At 43.3% G+C, this 15,804-nt stretch overlaps 1 protein-coding gene across 2 annotated transcripts in view; it reads right to left on the bottom strand.

Moving 5' to 3' along the window:
• Window positions 1–15,804, bottom strand: part of trh (PAS domain-containing protein trachealess) — a 534,047-nt gene that overhangs the window by 418,123 nt on the left and 100,120 nt on the right. For both annotated transcript variants that reach the window (XM_075700282.1, XM_075700284.1), the window contains exon 3: window positions 185–208. In XM_075700282.1, the coding sequence (XP_075556397.1) occupies window positions 185–208 (24 nt within the window). The remainder of the gene's footprint in view (window positions 1–184; window positions 209–15,804) is intronic.

Raw genomic sequence — 15,804 nt, 5'->3', positions numbered from 1 at the left:
ATAATGCCACTAGCCATAAAAGCTTACAGACACTAATACTTGTCTCTCTCCCGCTTTTCTGCATGGATTACGGCAGTGTTATAGAGGCGCAGTTCATGTGCAGTTCACTCGTGCGATATTTCACAGATATCACCCAAAGTTAGAAGAAAAGCACGGAAGAAATTCGCATGACGTCACCACTTACATGACCATGGAGGAGTCCAGGTACCTGCAAAACAAACAAAAGTAATAATTAGCGAGAGGTAAAACGCGTAACAAGAAAGCTACAGATAAAAAAAAAAGAACAAAAGAGACGCGAGCTACAGGCACTCCCGTTTAATGCAGATTCTGAGCTCAGCATTCCGCAGTCGCAACAAGCGATAAAGAAAAGGCGTCCCGGCATTAGCTAGGAGCTTTCGCAGCAATTTTCTTCCTTCTTTTTCTGGCAGGCACCGTCGTCTTCAACACTAGCATGCAACAACCACACGCCCACTCCACGTTCACTTGTTCAGAATCAAGGGAAACAAAACGCGTACAGGGCCAAGTGATAGCCAGAACGAAATATAACTACAGTTTCTCATACTTAAAAAAATGGTAATGACGAAGCTTTGCTTCTTTACCTTCACATTCAACTTGACCCCTTTATTAAGGCATGACCTCTGAGATAGGAAGGTGCACGCTGAAGATCTCGGAAGCGATGGTCAAGGCTTCATACATCCTTTGTGCTCTAGATTTCAACTTCAACATGCTAAGATCATCCTTTGTAGGAGCTTTTCTTTTCCCAGAGAATATGCCCTCATTAATCGCGATCCTGGCACGTGCTCGTAGACGATACCGAAATCTGGAGTTTCAGAAGTACGGTATACTATCGCGGAGATATACACTATAGTGATCAACGGACCTCGTTAAGAAGAAAACCGGTTTGTGCTCTTTCAAACACCAGTCATTATACGCCAATCAAAGAATATAACCCACTCATATTTGGTCATTTCAAGCCGCGCGGATGTCCACTGAACTTCGCCCTTCAAGACACATTGCAAGATTTCAGCCGGGTGGCGTGATCACACTACTCATTCAACCGTCTCAGTGATAGGACAGGAACGGCGTTTGCGACCTGTTATTTCGACTGCTTCATTATACCTCACCAAGTCCTCCCCTCCCCTTCCTTTTATGCGGTTTAGCGTATTACTATCTTTTTTCTATATCTTTAGTTAGTTTTTTCTTGCCGATCTGACGAGAATACGTATACGTTTTCTTTCGCACGCACTGCTATTGAGCGCACCACTGCCTCTGTAAGATGAAGAAACATAGAAACCCGTGCCTTCTCCTCTGTCCTGTCTCCATCCATTTTGCTTTTTCCTTGCACGGTCTCCTTTCCCGGCCGCCCGTAAAAGCAAAACAACATATATGGTGCAACAGAACAACGCAAGGACTTTAAAGAGAGTGCGCACTCATCTCAAGCCTAGAGCCAGCCCGGTGCGTCGTAAAGAACGGCCGGGGCGTGTGCTGTCGTCGCAGACATGCTGCGCTCACTGCCCGGCTGGCCACACACTGTTTCCGGTGGTGGCCGTGAAAAGTCACACCGTGGCACGCAAAGTTGTATAAGCTTTAAGGGCAAGAAGGGAGGGAATGCTGCGAGGAAGTGAGTGTCTGGAGGAGCCAGTGCGGACAGACCGTAGGCACGCGAATTCGCTGGGCCGCCAAACGGACGCGTAGCACGAAGGGAGATATATTACTATACAGCCGTGGAAGACATGCCGCTTTTGCGCGCTATATAGTATTGCGTCGATATCACTTTCGACCAGGAATACGCCGACTTGAGAAAGCTCGGAAGGCAGGAGAATAGTTATTACGGAAATTTAGCTTGGCCCCTGCGACGTTAGCGACACCTGCCCCATACGCACGAACAGATAGTACTGATCTATTTATCTATCTGTCTCCTTCTATCGTTTTCATTCCATTTCCATTATCTTCATCTGGAAGATAGCAAATCTTACTGTCAGTAGTTTTACCTTCCTCAGTTTCTATTCAAGTCTCCCTCTCCTCCTGGTTAGTACAAGCGTATAAGTCGACTGTGGCATGACAGCGCCGAGAGCGCGGCCTGCGGTGGAGCCCTTCCGTCGCCGTCTTGATCCTCTCGTTAAGAAGGCGTCAGCCGCGCAAACGCACGCACGCACCCGGCAGCCTCTCGGCGCGTGCGTTGCAAGAGCCGCGTCAAATGGAGGCGCGGCACGCAGCCGGCGGCAACCCGGAATGAATGGCGCGGTTACGCGTCAAGCGGCCTGCGTTCGGCCGTGACAATAACGCGCAGGCGATCCTCGCCGGTGCCCGGTAAACGACACGGCGTCGGAGACTTCGTGCCGAACGCACGGAGCACGTGTATAAACAGAAGAAATAAAGATGAAGGAAACGGCGCAGGTTGACAGTGGGAGGTTAAAAAGCGTTTGCGGTCAGCCAGGCATTCAGCGCTGTTTGCGTGCGAGGCTTAAATGTCGAGAGCCGGAGTAGCTGCTGCTTGTTGCCGAAACTTACACTTCCTGGAGTTGTGTGAATCGAAGCCACTTTCGTTATGCACGGTGGGCGTAGAATAAAAGGATACTTTTCTGCGTTAGTCGCATATAGCATGAAAAAATCCAAGGGGAAAATATCTTTATTTTTCTGGACACTCATGACTGAGAGTTTAACGGCCTGCAACGGGTATGGCTATGGGAGGCTGCGTAGGCAGAATAGGTTGCAGAGCTCTGAATGAGTTCAGGTGTGCACTATATAGGCATACGGAGCGTTCATAAAGGGAAATATTTTTGATATTTTAGATGTAAGCGGAGGTTTTTGTACCTTATGTGAGTGCAATATCCGCACGAGTTTGGAAGTTTCAAGTCTTTTTCGCCAGGCCTGACGTTGACCACAATCGGCGTAAGATCTATACGGAAGCGGAACTTAGTCACGTACAGCGGCGCCTGATATCATGTAAACTGCACTAATAACATGGCGCTGAAGTTATGTGTATTGGCCCTGTAAACGTTAATAACATCAATGCTAACTTCATGCCTGATTGAAAATAATCTAAGATCGAAATTTACGCAGCTCTTTCTTATTCGACGTAAAACAGGGGCGGTTAGGAGGAAGCTTTAGCTCGAGCCCAACTCCGACGCGGCCTATTCAAATACATGTAAAACGCGATAACGTTTTCCTGAGATAAGCCCTCGACCGATTTTAATGAAATTTGTTGCATTTGAGATAGAAAGTTGAATTCTAGTAACTGTTGCAAGCGGAATTTCGATTTAGGGCTTGAATTTTGTTAAAAAGATCTTCAAATATTCGACAGATTAAATATTCGACAGATTGAAAAAAAATAGAAGCACGAAGTTTAAAAATTTATAACTCTGCATCAAGAACAAGCAGGTATCGCGGTTCTGTAAACGGCATCCATTAGATCTTTTAAAGTGGACAAATTCGATACGTCACTTTACATTACGTGAATTTGTTACGTTGTTTACAAGGGTTCTGCACAACCTCTATTTCCTCACTACTAATTTTTTTATATTCATATATTCACATATTAATTTTATCCCCTTTAGATGCACTATTAGATGCAATTCACAGAATTGTATTATCGTTTTTCGTTCTTGAGTTACAGAGTTGTAAACTTGATAGTGTCGTTTTTCGAAAATTTTCTATTTTTGCCAATTTTCAATAAAAAATTGACAATCTAACTCAACAATTCGAAACCAACAGTCACTAGATTTTAAGTTTTTCTTTTAAATGCAACAAACCTCGTCAAATTTGGTGCAGTGGTTGCCAAGAGAAACGAATTCTCCTTTTACATGTATTTAGATAGGAGCACCCGAGCTTTAAAGTCTATAATTATGAAAAGGAGGACCTCCAGAAAATTTTGCATTGTAGTGTTCGGAGTGTCGGCGATAATAGTGGCTGCTGCTGCGAAATAGATTCATTCTTACTCCTTTAAAACAAAGCAGGTTTCTCCCAGATATTGGATATTCGTAGGAGCGGCCTTCGTCCATCAGCGCACGTAGAATATACATAATTTTTTTAAAGCAGAACTTTTTGCCTATACGCTCCCTTGTTTGACGTAGCTGCTGTCTGCTGCTGAGCCACTCAGTATGTCGGAGCACATATTTGTGTGTGACAAAAAAGAGATTACTACATAAAGTCTCAACATAGAGAATACCAACCTCCTAATGAAATAGCCCACTATATAGGATTCAAATGGTTCTTTGTGGCACTCAATTTTATCTTATGTAGCCATTGGGTATGTTCCACTGGCGGTGTACCCGTGTTTGGCCAATCCTCTACAATTGTAATGTTCCACTGTGACAGAAGTATCCCTATATGATACCTGTCATCACCGACCATACTTCGATACGCGTAATATGCCACCTTCGTCCTTGTGACATCGCTCAGGATTCGACGTCATTACACGTCTCACATTGCCCATTCGTTTGATTTGACGTTCGCATTTCGGCATAGCTTGTGTGCAGTGTAGTGCATAAACATAGAAATTGCATGGTATTAGAGATGCGATTCTTGTGGTAGATAAATAAACATACACGTTGCATTCACGTTGCTCACGTACACGTTGCAAGCATACACGTTGCAAGCATACATGTTACATTCGGTGGGAAAATATATACATACATGTACGCATCGGAATTAGTTGCATAGCATTTATTTAACCACTTATCCAAAGTATCGCTTCACATAGATTTCAACAAGTACATCGGATCTGCATATTTTTTATTGCTAATATTTTGTTTTCATTTAATTTATTTATTTTTATAAGCAAATTTATATTTCCCGATAAGCGAAACGAACGGGAACCACGCTGCTTCCAACCTCTCCAGTTGGGCCCCAGTTAACGAGACATATTACCTGCTCTTCATGTTGACAACCAGATGACGGATAACTAAGTATTTCTGTCGGCGCAACGTCATTTTCACAGTCGGCCGTTGGAACTTGTGCGATAATCAGAGGTTAACACTTTCATTACCTAATGTTCACGAGTGAAGATGTTAAATATTCACTGTAGTTATTCGTGGTAACTTACCCAGTCACTACTTGAAGCATATCTACATATATGTACATATATATATAGAAAGAGAGAGAGACAATCGCGAAACTTGCACCAATTTCGAAATATAGACGAAATGAGGGTCGTAAGCCTATTTTTTTTTTTTTTTCCTGCCGTAGTTACATAGTGCCTGCAAGTGACTTGTAGTGCTGTCACGCATGCTCCATTTGGTCATTGTAGACGCCGTTTCTCAGAAATAAGGCAGTTGTTAGTCCAACACCCTTCCTGTTCCTTTCTCTGTGTCTTGCCTCACGATTTTTTTCTAGTTATCATTTCAGTTTCGTGGCATACTCTTACCTAATACCATGTGCCAACTCGCCCAACACGACCGCCCTTATGAATATACAAACGGGAACGATTACGTGGAAATCCGAATCTTTAGCTTTTAGATCTTCGTCCTGACGTTCCGCGTTTTCCGTGACGTCATGCATTTTGACAGCGCGTCCCCCTTCCTAGCTAATTTTTTGTTGAGAAAGATGGACTACGCTACAGCCTGTATATGAGCCAAAGACTCAGCGTGCAAATATGTTAGAACAGCTTGTACAACAAACGACCCAAACGGAAGAACGTTATACACTTGGAATTTAATTATGTTCCACTGAAGTGGAGGAAGCGGTGATTTTGGCGCGAAATATAAAAAATCGAATCACGGCCTTAATTTTTTCTCCATGGCAATCAATCCCGTTCGACCAAATGAATAAACATTTAGCTTAGAACTAAATTTGCCAGTCTGAACTGCTTCTCCGTTTAGTGTCCTCTCAAACAACCCCAAGGTAGTCAGAACTAGTTCGGAGCTATATCCACTACTGCGTCTAAGAAGATCAAAGACAGTATATCTTCTATGGGAGGCGAAATGCGAAAACCCCCGTGTGCTTAAATTTAGGTGCACGTTAAAGAACCCCAGGTGGCTCAAATTATTCCGCAGTCCCCCACTGTGCCTCATAATCAGACCGTGGCTTTGGCACGTAAAATTTTTTTAATACGGTGTGTCAAATTAAACAGCTCTGGGACGTAATTCAATGCTTTTGTCTTAATTTCGGGTGAGGCTAGGAAGCCCGTGATAAATTCGTAACTTCGCATCTATGAAACCGCCGACCCGACTTCTGTGTTCTCGAAAATTCGCCCTTTTGACCGAGCGCGCAGACACGTTGATCGGGAAAGCGGGTAGAAGTAAACCGTAGTTGACTGTACACATGACAATAAAACAGAAGATCGCCTCCTCCTAACCTCTCTAACAAACACGCGTACGAACACCCCCACAGACGCAGAAGAGCTCCCTCCCACGATAACACGCACGCACATACGCACGCACACATACACACGTACGCACTGACACACGCAAGCAGAGAGGTAAACACAAAGCGGTCGTCGGCCCGTCGCTCGACTCAATCGGTTCTGTGCGAGAGCGCGAGTTCGCGGCATGACTGAGAGGCCCTTCTGTTTGCTTCAGGATTCGTGCTCGTGCGCTCCTCGCAACATGCGAGCGCGCACTTTCCCCGTTTCAACGCGTTTCGTTCTCCTAAGGAAGGAGTAACGCGGGAGCTGCAGCGTTCAACCCCACAACAGTTTACGTACTACGTCTATCCGGCAAGCGTTCATATACATTCCCGTCAACCAGCCTGCCCATTTAAATCAGACAATCTAATGTCCCATTCCTATCTCTATTTATTTTGTTATAGTTGCACTTTTGCATTACCTCCACCTCATTTCCAATTCCAATTTCTTTGTTTTGTTTGCGTTGTTCCACTGTTCTCGCGAATGCTGAGATGTGACTACCCGTTCAGAGCCTCCTTATCTACCCTCTTAAAGACTTACAGGTTTTTGCATACCAGACTCTTCTGAGAAATAGGTATGGTTCTAGCACGTGCGGCAGACGTATGCTGCAGGGCATAGCCACGTACCGGTGAAGCGTAACACGTATCCGGGATTATTATTATTATTATTATTATTATTATTATTATTATTATTATTATTATTATTATTATTATTATTATTATTATTGTCGCTGTTGTCGTCGTCATCGTCGCCGTCGCCATCGCCGTCATCGTCGTCGTCGTCGTCGTCGTCGTCGTCGTCGTTGTTGTTGTTGTTGTTGTCGTTGTTGTTAATTATTTAATTGTCATCCCCTTTGAAAGGGGGTGTTGACGAATAGTCACCTAACCTGCTTGAATTCATCAAGTATGCTATATGTGCTTTTCATTCTTGCATTTTGTATACATCTCGTTAATCCTCCTTATCTTCTTTGAAACTTCACTATCTACCTTGTACCACTACCTATGTCTGTAACGGATCCGGTCGTATCAATCTCTTCCCTGCTTTTTTCCCCACCAATACTATAAGCGTCTCCTGCTTATCTCGACTGCTGAGCGGTCGATGCTTCGGTACACTTTAAATCCACGCCCTTCTGGAAGCTATACGTTTCCTACTGATATTACAAGTATTCCATTAGGATATGTTGAGCGGTTTGCGGATGTTTGCTGCAGCCTACACATGCCTCACCTTGATGCGAATATTTGCTCCGGTATGTTTTTGTTCTTAGGCAACCAGCTGGAGCCTCAAATAGCAAGACACTGCTCTTTGTGTTATCGTATAGATTTTCCCTTCTAATCTATTTACTGCCATTCACAAAAAAAAACCACGGCATTTCTTGCTTCCTCTTCTTTGGATCCAATTTGCTGTCTCTGTTTCTCTCACTTTCTTTTTAGTGAGTCCTGGTTGTCTATTTACACATTCAGTTACCCTGTACTTGGTCGCCAACTTTCTTGACCTCTTCCTCCATTCTGTGTCCACGCTATTGAGGTACAGATGCTCGTGCACTTTAGCCGTCCATTTATTTCGATCTATGTTTCTGAGTCTTGCTTCAATACTTCAAAAGAGGTCCAACCAATGTCACCCTGAACTGCCTCATTTGTGGTTTTACTGTGGGCTAACCAGCCTACCGATCTTTGGCTAATTTCCAACCCCGACACGATATCCTAATGCACGCAGAGAATGGCATTTGCGAACGTTAGCGCTGCCACCATTACTACTTTCCAAATTCCACGCACTACCTTATATATATTGTAGCATCAAAGTGCTCTGTTTCATTAGTGCTGCATTCCGCTTCCTTTTTATTGTGAGATTATTGTGTTGGGTGCAATCGAATAAGTGTTTTCTTCCTTTATGTATACGCCCAGGTATCTATGTTGCTTGAATATGGGTATGACTCGCTGTTGAATTGAATAATTACTAAACTCTTCATTAAATATAATAATTTTCGATTTCACTATGCTACTGGAAGGCTTAAATTTGTCGCTACGTTGCCACACATATTCGCAAGTCCCTGTAGATATCGTGCACTGTCCGCTTGTAGCACTGTGTCGTCCGCATACATCAGCCCAAGATCCTTCTGTCGTACCCTTTGCCGATCACGAATACGAGATAAATCAAAACCTAATCCACTGTTTTGCTGTCGTCTTTCTATGCGTTAATATAAAGCTGGAACAACAATGGAGACAGAGCACAACCTTGCTTCAGCCCTTGGTGAATTCCCACCACTTCGTTGCATTTCCGACCTTCCCACACAATTTGTGCTCGGCTGTCTCTATATAGCTCCCTCAGCAGCTCCACGAAATCGTCATCTATGCCGAAATCGTCATTTATGGAATGCAGCGGTGGTGGTTACGCCCGGTGACTACTTGATTTACTACAAAACATCGCAGTAGAACCATTACTGTGTAGCGCTACTCAGGTAGTCAGTCATAAGTACGAAATCATGCGCCCTTGTCGACCCCCCCCCCCCAACACCACCCACGCACAGGTCTCAACTTTGTTCGGCAAGTGACTGCGCCTCCTACCATTCGCTTTGACCGCCCCTTCCCTGCGACTACGCTATTGTGTTCTCAGTTTCGTTTTCATAATGTCTGACCCCTAGCAACACCCCGCGCTCAACGTTGTGTGACATTTCGGTCAAGTCTGTTGGCGCAATATGCTGCGCCGTGTTCCCTCTGCTCTCTGCTGGTTAAATCAGGCTCCGCACACTCTCAAGTTCTAGCGATCGCCACAGAGAGCGAAAAATCAACCGCGGCGCGTTTCACCATAAGCGCGTAAGTGGAGCTACTGTACTTTGGTCGCATACTTTAATTTGTATTTTTTTCTGCTAGGGGCGCTCAGCGTGGCTCAATATTTGATCTTTAAATGTACACATAATAATCGTCAAACATAGTTAACGTGTAAGTTTCAACAAAATAAACAGACAATTGTTTTTATCAAACTTATGTTATTAAAGCATGTGCTTTAGTACTTCTAGTATTTCACTGACGTGTGATAAGCAGCAGCCCACTGGTATCGATTGCAGTCCGTGCGGTTTATCGATTCAAATTGTACGGAGGTTATATTTGCGAACGGGGTGGTCGTTTCCTTTGTGCAGAATCACGCAGGTTCGTCTTAATTAGCCAACAATAATATGTCAGCCAGTTTATGCATGCGACATTCGATAGCCGCTACCAGACGATCGTGTTTAACGACTGTGAATTTTATCAGCTGCGGCGTTTCACTGGCGTAATGGGTACGTACGCGGCTTCCGTCGTCAGTGGCCTGCCGCGTCTAGCCGCGTAATGGCGGGTTGCTTGAAAAAAATGTGCTAGCTAGCGCGAAAACTTGTCGCTGGAACCGAGCACAGACTGTCTGGAAACTACCCAAGAAAGCTGAATAACCTTGCAGCTTCTCGGTGTGTGCATCGGTGAGTCAAAAAACACCGCTTCGCATTTTCAACTTTCAATTTCTTCGGGTGCAAGGCGGGTAAAACAGATTTCTGTAGTCATTTTTTTCTCAAAGTGAAAAATCATAATAACGTTATTGCTCTTCAAAGACAATTCAAACAAGCCTCTTGTTATTTTACCATATTGCTAAAATGCCTAACACGGAGTACAGTATAAAAAATAAATAGGTTTGGCTGTGTCTGCATGAATGATACACTACGATAAATTCGCAGCAAATTAGTGCAAGTCTACTTCCGGTGATACAGTTGGATTAATACCATTTAATACATAATAAAATTACTGTGTTTATTACCTAGTAGCTGGAAAAAAATTTAATCCAGGCTTCACAAAGCACAGCCCGCACAAGGACACCATTGAAAGAAATGCACACTCAAAACAGCGTTGTGTGTGTTTTCTGTCATGGACCATTTTGTGCGCTGTTTTTAGTCATACATGAATCACAAACTCACCCACGCTTCCACCATAATAACTGAGGCTTTCGTCTTTTGCCTGCAGCCTCCAAGATGCTGCTCATATTTGATCACCACTTTGAACTCTATTGTCTCTGGACGTACAAGTCCACAGTGAATGTGTCGCCACAAAGCCAGAATCCTCGCAAGGTATGTTTCTGAACACTTCAACTAGAACTGTGATTTGTTCATTTATTGGACCAACTTTTGTTTCACCATTCTCTGCTTGCATGCTTGTCATGGCTTCATGATTTCTCTTTTCAGGAAGAAGGACAAAAGAGAGATTATTGGTTTGCAAGCTGCCCACGCCAAGCCATAAGGAGCTCAACGGCCACCATAATGACAACAGCTGGGTTCTCTTGAACTACGTGACTCACAATGAAATGTTTGCAAGTTTACCAGATAGAGGGCTGTGAGCCCTATCAGGAAAGCAACAGTGTACAGTTTTATATCGTACCGAGCAGGAATGCTAAAATTTGACATACAAGCTTGCTTGATTTTAAGGGCATTTTATGACAATCAGAGAAATAACAAGTTGAGTCACAACTTGTTTCTTTTCTCGCCATGTAGCAAGCTCCTACTTGGTAATGCACAAATTCTATCATTTGCTATTTGAAAATCAGATTCACGGGCATTAACCAACAAGTATCACATGCTCCTTCATAGCTTTAATTTGTTACATGAAACTGCAAAGAATATTAAAGCCTTCAAAACCGCTCTGTGCAATTTTGAGGAAATGATGCTTCATGTTCACTGAAACTCTGGCAGTCACTCTTCACTTTATTATTATATTTTTGATTTAAGGTACGCTCAGGGCCGTATGCCCTTAAAGAGGGGAGTGGTTACAAAGCAGTAGAGTAAAACAAACAAACAAACAAACAAACAGGGCAGTCAATTTTGGTAATACAATGATTCTCCTGATTATACAATGTTAGCTAATGTATTGCAAAAAACGTTTGTTAGCGTTGATGGATACGATACTTGAGGGAAGGTGGTTCCATTCCTGAGATGTACAGGGGTTGAAAGATTGAAAGAAAGACTTCGTGTAGCAAGAATCAATCCCTGCGCTACTGCGATGATCGATGCAGCTTGAAATGTACTTGAGGCCATGGTATGAAGTCGTTGTAAAGTGTGGTATGACGGAAAATTTTACGAAATAGCGAAGCATGGCGACTAGCTACGGGAATAAGTGCTGGTTAGCTTCATTAAGGTTATACTCGCGGTACAGTAATAATTAGAAAGAATGATACGAGCAGAGTTATTTTGTACTAGTTCAAGTGAAGTAGTAAGACTAACGCGACTGGGATTCCATATTGCAGATGCATATTCAAGTTTTGAACGTGTTAGCGCCTTGTAAAGGTGTAGTTTTAAAGTGGACAGCGTTTTGGAAAAGTTGCACTGTAAGTATCCGAGCAGGTGAATTGCATTGTTAATGACATACTCTATATCGATCCAATTTAATTTATTTGTAATGTGTACACCAATATATTTATAGGAAATGATGAAATCTGAGGGAGCATTGTTAAGATGGTAAGTGATAGGGTTAGAATTAGGTCTGGATACTCCATTCTTCATTTGCAAAAATCAGTAACTAGGCTAGCCCTGCACCGTAAGAAATGGCTAGGATAGGCAACTTCCCACAACTGGCCTACTCCACACTTCTCTAACTTGACGAACCAATAAAATCAATTTTTCTTTCTCTTCAAACAGCAGATGACATACCTGAGGACAGTGTGTTCACAAAAAGTTTTTGAAATATACTCGAAGTTTGGCTTAACATTCAGCCTATCAACAGTGGACGAGCAAGGGAAGCCTCCGCGTGGGAACTTATCTTCGTCACCGCCCTCACAAATATGTTTGATTTTTGAAACGTTGGCTACAGGCTTAGGCTTCCCTTGCTCACCTCTGTTACTCAACTGACGTATTCATCTCCTTGTAACCCTTTTGCATTGTTTGAACACGCAAACCGAGATGTTTTTTCAACATGAAGCCGTAAATGCATTTTACAAGGATCCGTGAGCATTAATTGGGCATACTTATATGTTTGTTTAGTGTCCTTGTTTACACACAATATTGGCAGAGGTCCTTGTAAGCACTGTCGTCTCCACAACGCTCATCGCCTTCCTACGAGTACTCCACTTGTGACAAGGCCTTTACTGCTGCAGCTGAACACTAAATGTGCAGTAGAAATATCAAGAACACACAATATGTGATCTAAAATTTAGCATAACGTTTTTTTCCCTCTAGACTTCGAGCCTATCGCCAATGTGTTATGAAAACAATGCGACATTGCAACTAGAGCTTACCTTACTGACAGTACATGGTTGCTGAGCACTTCTTATGTTTCTTTTTTTAATCTAGCTGAAATTGTCGAAGGCAGACAACATACATATAGTATGGAACACGTCAAACAGCACTGTATGCAACACAAGTACTACAGGTTTTCCCGCTCAATTTAATCCGAGCGCCAGTCAATTTAATCTAAGCGCTAGTCAATTTAATCCAAGTGCCAGTGATTTTAATCCGAGCGTCACTCAATTTAATCCAAACGCCACTCAATTTAATCCAAACGCCAGCCGAAATAATCCAAACGCCAGTGAATTTAATCCAGACACAACGGAATTCAAGAATCTTTAGATTTCAAGACTTCTGAAAATTTGCGAACATGTTATGAGTTAACACCTTGAAAAATGAAAGAGCGAGGTAGTAAACCAGTAACTATCCTGCCACGGGACTAACGACAACTTTTGGAGGTTTTGAAGCGAAAAGCTTCACTACGCTATAGTCAACACCGTGCATCGCGCGAGCCGGCGTATGCCGGAATTGGCTCCGTGAGCGTGTTCGGAGGTGAATTGGCTCCGTGAGCGTGTTCGGAGTTGGCGCAGGTGGCCACTGCCCCGCGCTATGGGTCATCGTTTGACATTCGCCGCAAGCGCGTGTTTATCGTGGAGGCCGACTGTATAACCGCTTGCCAGAGTATAGGCGTGCACATTCAACACGGAAGGAGAAGAGAGTGATGCTAACGATACAGAGAGCTGTGTTTATGGCTGTGGAGAAATCGCAAGACAATGTGCCCAACAGTGATGAATAAAGAAGTTTTATAATCCTGCATAACTTATGGTATATATCATTGATAATCAATTTGCATAACTACACAAGGCACACGTATAGCATAACCATAAGCTAACGTAAGCATATCCATAAGTGAAACCGTAAGCATAACCATAGGCTAAATCATAAAGCATAACCATAAGCTGAACCGTAAGCATATCCATAACTTAAACCATAGGCATATCCATAAGTTAAACCGTAAGCATATCCAAGGCTAAATCATAAAGCATAACCATAAGCTAAACCGTAAGCCTAACCATAGGCTAAATCATAAAGCATAACCATAAGCTAAACCATAAGCATCACCGAACCTTTTCGCTTCGAGATATCCAGGCTTAACCTTAGCTAAGCCCCAGCCATTTTTTTTATTTTCTACTTTGCTATGAGAGCAGCACAGAAGATGAACATTCTCCGAATTATTTGAGAGAAAACATCAGCATGAGTACGTCGAGTTAATGGTACACATTCGATTTGGTCATGGCTATCAAACGATACAATAAAGGTTGATTTGATGATAATCATTAGGCCCTCGCTGGGAGGCTTCGGTCGCTAGCGAATACGATTCACTATTCTACTGCGATATCCGCAGCCTCCAATCAAAGACCTTGTCATCGGTACCGCTAAAACATTCATGAATACCATTTAATTGCATAACTGATATGGTCAAGCCACTAGTGATCACAAGTGAAATACAATGCGCAGTTCGGGGTTGTTGGAGTTTTGTGCAACATAACGTCATATACATCCAATGAAATACGATGAAACGAGTGACTCACTATGCCTACTATAAACTCGTATACTTAAGTCACTGGTGAATATTATTCACCTATTTTACTATCTCTGAGGCCGCTTTCCCTCGTGGGTGCCGTCAGTACTATCAATGAAGCTGTAGCACGATGAGTACTTTTGCGTTACCACTGCCAACTGATCCGCCGAGTTTTTATTCATCCCTAGTGATGCGCTCACTGCGATGTTCTCGAATTTTTATGCAGAATAGCGTGATAGATATGAAATGAAATGTAATTCACACGGCTATTCACTAAATATAATTTGATAACTATAGGAAATACTAAGATTGATTCACTCTAGTGATGAAGAATCACTGAACGCGCTTATGGAGCCAATTCAACTCCGCACGCGCTCACGGAGCCAATTCGATACCGAACACGCTCACGGAGCCAATTCTGACATACGCCGGCTCGCGCGATGCGTGGTGTTGACTTAGCGTAGTGAAACCTTTCGCTTCAATACGTCCAAAAGTTGTCGTTAGTCCCGTGGCAGGATAGCTACTGGTCTACTACCTCGCTCTTTTATTTTCAAGGTGTTAACTCATAATATGTTCGCAAATTTTCAGAAGTCTTGAAATCCAAAGGTTCTTGAATTCCGTTGTGCCTGGATTAAATTCACTGGCGCTTGGATTATTTCGGCTGGCGTTTGGATTAAATTGAGTGGCGTTTGGATTAAATTGACTGGCGCTCGGATTAAAATCACTGGCACTTGGATTAAATTGACTGGCTCTTAGATTAAATTGACTGGCGCTCGGATTAAATTGACTGGCGCTTGGATTAAATTGAGCGGGAAAACCTGTAGTGTAGGCGAGCACAATATCGTTGTCCTTGCTTTAGCGGCACGCCAAACGCGATGAGAAAACTTCGCTCGAATTTAGCTTTCAATTCCGTTAAATAGATTACTATCTGTGTTTCTGTATGTTGTAAACTTAGTAACTGACAGCATTAGCGCCACCTGACCTGTGCGATAATTGTGGTCGTGTACTGCTTCATTCACGATTGACAATAAATAATGTAAGCTTGTCTGACGCGTTCTTTTTCTTTATTTTTTTTTTTGCCAGTTGAGGCCTCTCAGTCACCTGGCGATATAATAAAGGTATCGATAGTCATTTTAGAGTATCGTACACACGAACACCGCTCCGAAAGCGGTAGCGAAACACCCAAAACCAGCGAGCGAGCAGCACAACGAACCCAACCAGCCACTACCCTAGCGGCCATATTGCTCACTATGTAATGATGACGATAATAGTGCCAGCGCCATCTCTCGGTCGCATACTTTAGTTCGCAACGCCACCGCTACTCTTATTTCCGTTGCACTGTGGAAGGTACAGTTTCCCTTCTCTAAGTTTGTATAGGTGTTCTGTGGTTAGATAAAGTACTCAATCGTTGGCTGGTCCCCGCAAAAGAAAGTCGTCTTTTCTTTTGCGGCGCTCCGCCCCGGCCTGTTAGGCGTAGCTATGTAGGCCTCCCCCTCGGCCGGCATCGTTCCGACGACCTACCATACGGTAGCCAAGCATCTCCAAAACCACTACATAAGTAGATAAATTAACAGTGAAATGGATGGACTCCACAGAATGGATAGAATCACGCGTGTCAATCCAGCTGCAGCTGAGCATGCTGATAAACTG

Source organism: Dermacentor variabilis, chromosome 7 (assembly GCF_050947875.1).
Source record: "Dermacentor variabilis isolate Ectoservices chromosome 7, ASM5094787v1, whole genome shotgun sequence".
Classification (NCBI taxonomy): Eukaryota; Metazoa; Arthropoda; class Arachnida; order Ixodida; family Ixodidae; genus Dermacentor; species Dermacentor variabilis.
The sequence above is the reverse complement of the archived record's forward strand: the minus strand, read 5'-3'. Positions and strand labels throughout refer to the sequence as shown.